The following is a 12,159-nucleotide window of genomic DNA, read 5'->3' as shown; positions in this document are numbered from 1 at the left end:
AAAAAAGACTATGAATTGGATTCAGAACGATAATCAAAACGTAGACAGAGTCGATCAACCCCCCAAAGCTTGACAGTCAAAATTACCTCTTGATTGGTCGACATTACATCAACTTTACACAGTTTTGATGCTGTTTTATGTCTGACGATCGTGTTAGATTACATGTGGAAGCAGCTGTTGTTTCAGTTTCTTCTTCACTTGTGTTTTTTGAAAATTCTGTACAGAAAATGTGTACTAGCGCCCCCTACCGTATAACAATGAAAACACGGATTCTAGGAGCACAAGTATAGCTCAAATATATTTAGACTTTAGTAGGCTACAAGTCAAGTATACTTAAATGTCATTTTAAGTATATTTTTGAGAAGTACATAAAGCCCATTTCTGAGAAATACATAAAAAGTAGACTAAAAGTATACTTTCCTATTTTTTAGTTTAAAAGAAGTATACTAATAGCACACTTGAATAAACTTCTTTTTCGTAAGGGATGGGGAAAAAAACCCCGCCTTGATATATGTTTCGATATATGTTTTTATTAAGTTAAACTTGCATTAATTTTACATGGCTTTCTAAACATGCGGCTCCTTTGTGCGACATGCGAGTGCAACGGTGATATATGTCCCTCTAGAAAATTTTCGAAATATGTGCTCTGTGTGAGCGGCTTGGTTTCAGTTTTGATGTAAACAAGATCTTCTCCGCATTGATGTTTTCTTTTCCCGCAATATTTTTAATGAACAATGCAGCACCGCCGCATCTAGTGGCTTCAACTGGATGGGCTAACAAAAACATTATAATGCAACGACACATACATCGTCCTCACATCTCATGCGCCACTGATAAGGCTTCCTCCTTAACGCACAATTAAAATTCAAATGCAACCTTTTTGCATTCGAATGTGGATTTTTATTTTAAATTCAATGAATATTCGAAATTAAAAAATGTTTTTGACAGCCCTATTAACCTGTAAAAATCTTGACATCACCTACCCATCTGCATATGACTTATACATGGCAAAATAGCACAGTTTTGTAGCTTTTTTTTTTTTTGACAGAAAGTCAAACCGATCTGCAGAAACACCTCCAGGAATGAGCTTCAGAAATGACAAGGACGATGACTCACAGTAAATCACTGATTACATACTGTATTCCAAATATAAGACATACGTCATTTTGACAGGTATGAATAAACTATGTGAGATCTGCCTGACTGATTACATGACTAGAACTATCCTCGCCTCTATGTCAAGCATCATTTCAGATGTCTGAAATGATTAGACCGAGCTGAAGAGAAAAGCCTTGGATGATAAAGTTAAGACTCAACCTAAATGAAGTCTCCACTCATATGAATAATAAAACTGTCTGCTTCTTCTCAGAATAATTATGTTCTTGAGGACTTACCAGCCATCTGAGACAGGTGAAATGCCATGAAGTCTTTGTTGAAGGAATCCCTGCTAGAAGCTTAAGGTGTTTTGGAAGTTGGCAGCTGGTTTCTAGCTGGTCCAAACTGACTGCAGACTGGATTGATCTGTTCCTCCTTACCTCCTTACAATTCAGTGTGTTAACTCTATCAAATACAATATGCCTCATAAACACTGACACATCTAGCTTTAAAGAGATAGTTCACCCAAAAATGAAAATCACCCCATGATTTACTCACCCTCAAGCCATCCTAGGTGTATATGACTTTCTTCTTTCAGATGAATACTATTGGAGTTATAAAATGTCCTGGCTCTTCCAAGCCTTATAATGGCAGTGAATGGGGGTCGACATTTTGAAGCAAACTAAAGTGTATCCATCTATCATATAAAGTAATCCACACGGCATGGGTGAACGGGTGGTAATATTCAATAGTCCAATAAAAGTCCAATAAACTGCGTCCATCCATCATAAAAAGTGCTCCACACAGCTCCGGGGGGTTAATAAAGGTCTCCTGAAGCAAATTGATGGGTTTGTGTAAGAAAAATATAGATATTTAAAACATTATAAACCATAATCTCTAATTTCCGCTTACTGTCATAGGCGCGTTCACGAGAGAGTCACCTTCCAGCGGATGACGTAGGCGTAGCGTCCAATAAACTGTCATTTACTGCCATTATAAAGCTTGGAAAAGCCAGGACATTTTTAAAATATAACTGATTGTATTCGTCTGAAAGAATAAAGTCATATTCACATAGGATGCCTTGAGGGTGAGTAAATCATGGGGTAATTTTCATTTTTGGGTGAACTATCCTTTTAAGATATAATTGAGAAAACATCTCAAACTATTTCATTACACTTTGGGTGACAAAGCTGACATACAGTTGTGACAGAAAATATAAGCAAGCACAAATGTTTACAATTATTAAAAAAAAAAAAAAACAACCAAAGCCTACAAAACTCACCAGAGGATGTGTGGCCTTGTTGGAGGTTAAGTTTGGAAAGAGGACCTTCAGGATCACAGCTGCCCTTGATATTGCCTGCTTTTATAAAAGTTTTCAATAATATCTGACTGTGTTGAAATGTGTGGGCACAGCTTTAAACTTACAAAATATATGTATTTTAACAACTTCTTACCATCACAATGTTGCCAAGAAAACATAATAAATAACAGTCAAGATAAGTGACTTTCCTTACATAAATAAGCAAAGTTTTTATGTTTATTTGTTTATGGACCGGAAAAAAGTGCAAAAACACAGTAAACAATGCTAAACTATAACTTCCTGCAAAGGATGTATTTTCAAAAATGCCATTCTTTTAAAATAAAAACTAAATGTTATAAAACATAGACAACTCTAAATCAATAAATAAATCACTCTCAGGAATGGAAAAAGCATGCATTTATGCAACATTCAAGTGGGGAGGCTCTGGAAAAGGCAGAAACACGGGATGAAATGAGAAACAAACTTTACATTATGTATAGGGTGGAGGTTTGACAGCTGCCAAGCTAGCAAGCCAAAATGTCTGACTATTCTGGAAAAAGGCCATTAAATGTAACCGCCTTAATGAAAAACAAGCCCAAAATTACTTATAAGAGGATGAAATGCAGGGATATGTTTTGTTTTCTCAAAAAAACAAAAAAGATTTGTAATGTTTATGTGATGTCTGAAAAAGGCTGCTATTGACCTTTTCTTGAGTACAAAAAGAATAAAAGTGCTGGAAGGTGAATGTTGTAGTAAATTATGAGATTTAAAAAAAAATATCCAAAAGAATATCACTCTAAATGAAATAAGGTGGACAAAACACACATTCAATTGCCCATCATAACATGACACTTTTATTACAGGACACTGAGGCAAATCAACAGATATAACAACAAATGTCTTCACAAATTTTGGAGCATTTCAGGTTTCACAGTAGACTAACACTAAGTCCTGATTTAAACCCATTAAATATGATTATTCTAGGATAACAGAGTCAACTGTGCCTTGTGCTTTTCAAACCTGTGTCCTGGATTGAGACCATATCATATCTCAAACCGGCATTTACAGAATGTTGTGCTTTAAACGTGCGCAGAACACCATACACATCAATTAGAGGGCAATCACCTAATATCTCTCAAACACAAGTCTATGTGGAGATGGAAATGCACTGTGAATGCTCACTGACATTTGATATGCCACCTACGGCAGATGGAAAGATCATTCCCCGAGTCTGGAATGACGCTCTGATATAAATAATATCTTGGAACCATTTTCAGCACGTGGATTAAGCTACTGGTTCAACGCCATAGCTATTTTCATTTAAAAATAAATCTTGCTAGGCTCAAACTTAGATTAATCTGTCTCAAAAAGATCAATTCTTAAAGATGATTTCACATTAAGGTTTCGCACTGAGACAAACTGTAAGGGAACCAACCGTGGGCATGCATCTTTGGCGGTCAACTCCAGGCCTTCTCCATAATCCAGCTCTGGAACCAACAATAGGCTTAATATGAATAATTTGTAACAACATACTTCCTTGTTTTCCTTATTTTTTGTGATTCTAAATCCAAATTTCTTTTACAAATGGCTCTTTAGAAATTTACATTAAGAAAAGTATGCGCACACATATGGACAGAAGCACACACACACACACACAATCAAACACTTTAGAAAATGAATGGCACAAAACAAAATTTCATAGCAAAGCAGCCCAGGCAATGGACAATTTCTAGGCATCAGTCAGAGAAACCTCACACAGGGAAGAACCAGTGCAGAGATGATGTTCACAGTAGCCCATCATATAAATGCAACAATTAGGTCATTTAAAGGGATGGAATGAGAAGATAATTTATTCATTATATTATATATCTGTCCTCATTTTACGCTGCTAATATAAAATCCCTATATCCTCTTATATTCCAGTTAGGATTTTAGATTATGTGCAACTCATTCATCGTACCTTCCAATTCTAGCTTGATGATTCTCAACAAATATACAGCTGTATGTTTATATATTTAAATATATTGTATAGAATTATATTAGTGCTGTCAGTTTAACATCCATATAGTATAATTTATTCCAATAAATGAACACAATTAATGTGGCACAAGAATTAAAACCGTTTTGAATGTGACACATAATGAAAAAACAGATATGACACAAGAAATGATGCAACGTCCAAAGACATCCATACAGCTTGTGAACATAAACCAAAAATTAAGCAATGGTGTATATGGAAGTGTCCTATGTGAACAGCCCAGGACTGATAGACTTGACTGCAAAATGTTATTTTTTTTGCAAATGCTGATATATATGTGATTAATTGCAATTTGATGTAGTGCTCGACCGATATATCGCCAAGGCTGATATATCTGCCGATATTTGCCATTTTTCAAATATCAGCACCGGCCGATGCGTTCGTAGCCTGTATGCGTTCGTAGCGTTTGTATCCTGCATAATTGCGTGTTCTCTGCGTGACGGTCGGTCCGAGTTCAGCTTCACTGGAGATGCGCGATCGACAAACATTAAACTGGTTATTTCAAATTATGCTGCGCTTCATGCTTTTTCCCAATGTCATATTCATATCACACATACTGGTAAAAAATAATTTATAGCCTGAATGCACTGTAAGTCGCTTTGGATAAAAGCGTCTGCTAAATGCATAAATTATTAAATTATAAATTATGTCATTTTCACTGTGTGCTGTATGTAAAATGAGTGTTACCATGGCTTTATTTGAAAAAAAAAATGTGATTCCCAATGCACACAAAACTTCCCAGAATACTGAGTGACCTGTTGGTTACAGTGTTTACTTCCTTTTTAATGATATTTTTATTAAATATTTGTTTATTTGTGAAAAATACTTAGTCATTTAAAGTATAAGAATGTTTATTTTACACATTTATTTTTTAATCCACCTTCAAATGATTTCAAATTTCTTAAATATTAAATAAATAAATAAAATTATATCGGCTTTATATCGGCCATTGGCCACCCTGCTTTCCAAGATATCGGCATCGGCTGTCAAAAAAACAATATCGGTCGACCACTAATTTGATGAACATTTTAAATTGTTTGGTAGCCCTAATATATGTACGCAAAACACATACCATTTAACATACAACTAAATTCATCTCCGAAACTAAGTTTGGTAAAGACAACCGTATTTACATTAAATCTGTGTCATTTGTATAGAACCAAATAGAACAATTAGTTAATGCACAGTGACACCTCTCTTTTGGAGACAACAAGGCTTTACTTCTTCTCCCACTTATCTTTGGCAACATCACCAAAGATAGCCAGGCTGCCTGTCAGTTTAATAGTTTATAGAGATATACTATGAGCCCTATTTGCAGACCTTATGGACAGCTGAAAGGTTTATTTAGGTGACTCTGGATGGAATGGCTTTTCACTGAAACATTCTCCACCACCACTTTGGTAGGTTTTGGTAGTCTAGTTCAAAGATATGAATGGTGCTATCAATCTGAACAAAAACGGAGCAAAGTGGAACATGTTTCATTGCCTCAAGTTCTTTCTTTCTCTTTTCTGATACTCAGTTGTTTGGTTTCTCAGTGTGAATCAAGCCCTTTGAGGGCTTTAAAGTCTGTTGGGCAATCTATTGTGCAAGATTGTGAATCGGTTGGATAGTTTAAACCAGTTGCCTATCCTGAGTTTTCTTTATAGGTCGTATTTCTGAAGCAGTTCTGACTGCCACTGCCGTTTGCGCTCTGGGAACGCCGGAGGGATCTTGATCTTTCGGAAATCTCGGATACACTGTTTCATTTCCTCCTCCACGCTGGGCCTCTCCAGAGTCTTCCTCCGAGTCAGACCGCTTCCCCCACCATCCCGCGGACCAACCCCGCTAGTGAGGGACTGGAACAGCTCACTGTTCCGCCTCTTATCCGGCATCTCCATCCACTGCACTGAAGAACCTTTCTTGGGCGGTCGACCCAGAGTAAGAGTGCTCGGAGGTCGAGATACAGAGTGCAAGGCGCCACACGGAGCCAGCGAGCCCCCAACAACCTCACCGCGTGACACCAGGATGGGACCCCCATCCTGGGGAGACATGGCCTCTGAGTGGGTCTCGGAGCTGGATGTGGAGAGCTCGTTCAACGAGGTTCCACTCTCGCTGGCCTTATCCAGCAGTTTCTCAGACTTGGGCTCCTCACGCTCCAGTTTAGGGGATGCTGACTTGCACACAGGTCCTGGTGGATAGATAAAGAAAAATTAGCTGATAAAACAATAGAAACCCCTAGAGGCCAATGTCAAAGTCCCACAGACTGAACTGATGAAATGCTTAGCTCCTTTGTGTTAGTGTTTGCAATAAATCACAAAATATCCATTGCTTCTTCTCTTTTCATTAGTTTTGTTACGCATACACTGCAAAAAATATCCAAACATCCTTAAAAAAAATATGTTTACTTGATGAGCAAAAAATTGCATCAGGACTTGCTAAATTTAGGCTTACAACAAGAAAAAAAATGCCAGCAGCACAGCACAGACCAACGTTCTTCAAAATATCTTCTTTGGTGTTCAACAAAATAGAGACACTCATACAGGTTTGAACAATTTCAAGGGTGAACTATCCCTTTAAGTAAAGAAAACTGAATTAACTAATGGTTCTTCCAATACCTAGTGAGCTGCCTACATAGCATCCTAAATTAAATGTAACATCGTTAGTGACCAATTAGGAACATTCTACATATGTAGCATCACAAATGATTTTCAATAGAGCCTGCTGTTGAAGAGGTACACTATGTGGCATTTCATTCAGTACAGGTATACGTGTTTTAATTCACAACACAACCCTTACTGCATTCCCTCTTAACCATAGATTTAAGGAGCCTGTGAGAGCATGTCATGCATGTATTTTGAGATAGAGGGGGTCTCAGTCATGTAATTCAGCCTCAAGCGAAACACCAAAGAGCCTGGGTACAGGTCAAAAATATGGAAATGTGGTCCATAAATGGTAACTGACTGCATTCCAGTGCAATATCAAGGACTCAGTGGTGATTACACACATAAGAGATATGTTCAGAGGATAAGAAAGCGGTTTACACTGTACAGATTAAGACAAGTCACAATGTCTTAATTCCCCCAGAAGTCCCTTGCTGTCCATGCTTCAAAGTTCTTTGAGATAGCTTTTATTTTCTCTGTCTGCAAAAGAGAAAATTTGGCTTATTTTGAAATGAAAAATGAAGCTTTACAAATGGCCAACACAAGTAACTCAACTAACTACATCTAATCTCTTGTCTATTATCTCTGTATTAGGTCATAATGATGAAATAATTTTTTTTTTCAGAGAATCAAGAGCCAGCTGTAACTGCACGCTTCAGCAAGTCTCTTAATGTGATGCAGAGGAGCTGCTAATTGGTGATTAAACATGGAAATGCAGGCGAAGCTGAAAACAAAGACTCCATCAGTCGCTTTTCAGGACACAGATCATTGAAGGAGACCCTCTGGGAACAGGACACCTGACCATTGGCTGGAAACAGATCCCAGATCAGCAGATCTTTCGGAAACTGACCAAGGTGGCATGAAACTAACTGCACATCACGGTAAAACTGAAATGTATAAATTCAGTAAGTTAAGCTCAACCATCAGGCATGAAACTGATTACCACAAACATTATTTTTAACTTGTCCCTTCTTTCCTTAAATGAAAGGCAAACATCTGGGTTACAGTGAGACACTTACAATGGAAGAAAATCAATCCATAAATGTTGAAATGCACAAGATTTCAATATTATAGCCACTAACCTTTTCTGTGTTAAATTATATCAAATGTAAAAAATGTGTTGCCATGCTGACTCAAATAATATAACATTTTTAAGTGCTTTAAAAAATCTATTATTTTAATTTATTATTTACATCCACCAAAAATTGGCCCTATTTTTTCTTTCTCTTTTGGGGTATCAATCATTATGCCAGCAGACATAACTTGTTATCTTCCTTTAAAAGTGTGTACATTTTGTGACACTCATGCAACAGAATAGGGAAAATAAATGACTCATACAAACTGATTACTTGTCTCTGCATATTCAGGTGAGGTGGGAAATAACATTGTAAAAATCTCAAACTTTTAAAGGTGCACTTGTGTTGTCAGATCTTACAAGAAAAGGAAGCAAACTGCAGTGAACTGGAAAAAAAACACCCCAAAATGAGTGACTCGGGACATCGAAAGAAGGTTAGAATAGAAATGAGGGTAGAACGAGGGGAATGCCAATGTATATAAGCAACTTTATAAAAAAATGCAGTCTTATTATATAAGCTTACATGACAATGCTAAGGTGTTTTAATAATAATTTCCTCAATAAAACTCTTTACCCCTTGCAGACTTGTTTGCTATTATATAAAATAAAACATCAGATGAATAAAAACACTTGACATATCACCCCGGGTCACTATTTATTTAGCAAAAATAAATCCAATATGGAAAAGCCATGTGTGACAAATTCAGGACACCCTATGATTCAGTTGCTTGTAGATCCACTTTTAGCAGCAATAACTTGAAGTAATCATTTTCTGTATGACTTTATCAGTCTCTCACATCGTTCTGAAGGAGTTTTGGCCCACTCTTCTTTACAACGTTGCTCCAGTTTATTGAGGTTTGTGGTCATTTGTTAATGCACAGCTTTCCCCAGCATTTCAGTCAGGATGAGGTCTAGACTTTGACTGAACTGCTGCAACCCCTTGATTCTTTTCTTTTTGCAGCCGTTCTGTTGTAGATTTGCTGGTGTGCTTGGGATCATTGTCCTGTTGCCTGACCCAATCTTGGCCAAGCTTTAGCTGTCGGAGGGATGGCCTCACATTTGACTCTGGAATACTTTGGTATACAGAGGAGTTCATGGTCGACTCAATGACTGTGAGGTGCCCAGTTCCTGTGGCTACAAGACAAGCCCAAAAGCATCAGCCCTCCACCAGCATGCGTGACCTTTGGTATGAGGTGTTTGTGCTGATATGTTCCTTTTTCTTTCACCAAACGTGGCACTGTTCATTATGGCCAAACATCTCCACTTTTTTTTTTTTCTGGAAAGATTGGTGTCTGTCTTGAATGTCTTCCACTTGTGAATAATCTTCCTCACTGTGGAATGATGGACTGCACCTGAAGGCTCCAGACCAGCAAACCAGCCAAAACTTCTGCTTTTATAGAGGTGCTTACACTTGCTGATGATCAGACAATCAAAGGTATTTGATTAGCAGTGCCTGACTGTTACTTACCCTCTTAATTCCCATGTTAACAGTAAGGGTGTCCTTAGTTTGTCACACATGGCTTTTCCATTTTGGCCTTGTTTTTGTTAAATATATAATGACAGAGTGTGATATGTCATGTGTTGTTGTTCATCTGAGGTTTAATTGTCCAAATTTTAAGCCCTGCCAAGGACCAGATGATTTTTTTATTATGTCCTGATACGGAAAACCATGGAATTCAATAGGGTGTCCTTTCTTTTTCACATGACTGTATATATGTACTGTTTTTTACTACAGTAAAGTTTGAAAAGGGACCCAAACCTAAAGACCAGAATATAGGAACTTGAAGACAGTCTCTTTTGTCTTGGGTCTATAAGCAACCACCTAGCAACCACTCTCATTTTCGTCAGAAACAATGAAGTGATAGTTTGGTTAAAAACATATGTTATAAACCTGAGCCTGTTGAGTAAACCAACTGATGGGCTAAAAACCTAATTTGCACCATAATCGACCGTCAGAGGACCACATGCAACCTTCATGCTGTAAATTGCATAGCTGCGTATCTGAAGCAGCGGCATATCCATTTGCTGAGGTCAAGGGGCCTCAGATGCAGCTGTAGAGAGTGCAGCGTGACCTTATTGAACTCAAAACTACTCCCCCCTGCAATTCTGAATTAGCATGAGCGCTGTCTACAGGCCTGGAACGTTCCAGAACGGCCTCCGTTTTTAGCCATTTTAGGTTGAACAGCCCGTTGTGAAGTCATTCTGTGTGAATGGGTGTTTTAAAATGAATATCCTGCCATTGAATAACATATGGTGAGCTGATCATTAAGGCACATGTGGCGAGATGGAGGCATTGTAACAGTCTGTTCATCCTACTTGCTCCTGTTGCTTCATAATCTCTACAACAGCAATAACCATCAGGGCCTACAGCAAACGGGCTAGCTGGGCTAATGAAGGGCTTCAAATCACACACACAGACTTCCCATCTCACTTGAAAAACAATTACACATGTAGATCCACAGATTAGCTCTTACTGGTGTGCCTTTCCCATGTGCGGCCTGAAGGAAAACAGTAATAGCTTCTCTCCTATGAGTAAATACAGTCTATATCAAACTGTCATTGGGTTAATGAAATGCATAAGAACACATAAATAAGCAGAGGTAATAACTGTTCCGGCTCTACAGGCGAAAAAACGTCACATCGTAAAACATCTCCAAACCAGGCCATGAGCTGTGACATATGGAGGTCAGACTGATAAATCATGGAAGAGGAGGTAAAATACTAAAACTGCTATCCCATAACATACAGTTGTGTCATTTGAGGATGCAACGTCTTGATCTGAGATCAATAAGTTTAGTAGCAGAAATGGATTTGAATGTACTCTAAATATCACAATATACGCCTCTGTTACTATATTGCACTATATTGTATTCAAATTTAAAGTTTACCATGCTGGAAATAAAGAAGTCAGTGTTATTTCTCTGAATAAGTTATAATGCATGTATTTTATTTCCTGATTAAGCAACATCTATTTCAGACTCTACAAGACAGCGCTTACTAGAATTAAGTTTCCATAGGAGTAAAGTGTTATGCATATGTTGTTGAATTAACTATTAATCTCCTCCTTTAAAATAATCATATTTTGTTGCTTTGCAGCAGCCTGAAATAAAAACGGACGGACACCATTTTTGTTTTAAAGCAAAAGGTGGTTTAACAATACTGACAAAAGGGGGAGATCCTTTTTCCAACTGAGTGATTCTGTTATTTATTTATTTAGTTATTTTTTGATATGTTGGTGTTATATCTTTCACTTGGATGTTATAAGTTGCACTGATTAAATAAAGCTGGATAAAACAAAAACTGTCCGCCTTCATTTCAGGCTACAAAGCAAGAAAATGTGATTATTTTAAAGGGGGGTGATTCTTTTCTATACCCACTGTATATATCATCATAAAAATATTAATCATAAAAACTAAACAAATATGCCAAATGCTTCTTGAACTAATGTGAAACCACACACATTAAGGTTGGATAATGACTGCTGGAAATGTTAATTATCCTCCCAGCTGCCAGAATGCTGTTGGCAGAGAGACACAGGTTTATCCCTCATTCTGCCCTTGTGAAATAAAGACCAATTAGCATTGGCAGAGACACGAGCCGCTTTAGAAGGCTCCTTTCTTTTGAGAAGGATTCTGACAACTCATTCAGCTCTCATAATGGACAGTTATTCCAATATGTTGAGTGAAGTTGCTCTTTTTTTTTAAATTACTTGGATAGAACAGTCCCACCAGAATCTAGCAATATTTATTATTGCAGCTCAAAATGAAAATTTGCATAATTCAATACTGTAGCAATAAAATGTGTGTGTGTGTGTGTGTGTGTATATATATATATATATATATATATATATATATATATATTAGTATTTTAAACATATTCTGATTCATATATTTAGATGCAATATTAAAAATATATAATTAAATAGTATACATGCATTATTATAGTATATATTTAAAATTATTATTTTTAACATTCTTATTGATACTTTCTGATACACTATATACTGTATATA

At 37.1% G+C, this 12,159-nt stretch overlaps 1 protein-coding gene and 1 long non-coding RNA gene across 3 annotated transcripts in view; both read right to left on the bottom strand.

The window, feature by feature from the left end:
• Positions 1-2,424, bottom strand: part of LOC107559279 (uncharacterized) — a 5,767-nt gene extending 3,343 nt beyond the window's left edge. For both annotated transcript variants that reach the window (XR_001605606.1, XR_001605605.1), the window contains exons 1-2: positions 2,378-2,424; positions 1,395-1,560 (exon numbers count right to left, since the gene is read on the bottom strand). This is a non-coding gene — a long non-coding RNA (uncharacterized lncRNA). The remainder of the gene's footprint in view (positions 1-1,394; positions 1,561-2,377) is intronic.
• Positions 2,425-5,706: 3,282 nt separating this feature from the next.
• LOC107559281 (BTB/POZ domain-containing protein KCTD8-like) overlaps positions 5,707-12,159 on the bottom strand; it is a 42,917-nt gene continuing 36,464 nt past the window's right edge. Inside the window, exon 2 of the mRNA XM_016243035.1 lies at positions 5,707-6,600. Within this exon, the coding sequence (XP_016098521.1) occupies positions 6,074-6,600 (527 nt within the window). The 3' untranslated portion in view covers positions 5,707-6,073. The remainder of the gene's footprint in view (positions 6,601-12,159) is intronic.

The sequence above is a fragment of the Sinocyclocheilus grahami genome, unplaced genomic scaffold (genome assembly GCF_001515645.1).
Source record: "Sinocyclocheilus grahami isolate Dianchi unplaced genomic scaffold, SAMN03320097.WGS_v1.1 scaffold680.1, whole genome shotgun sequence".
Taxonomy (NCBI): domain Eukaryota; kingdom Metazoa; phylum Chordata; class Actinopteri; order Cypriniformes; family Cyprinidae; genus Sinocyclocheilus; species Sinocyclocheilus grahami.
The sequence above is the reverse complement of the archived record's forward strand: the minus strand, read 5'-3'. Positions and strand labels throughout refer to the sequence as shown.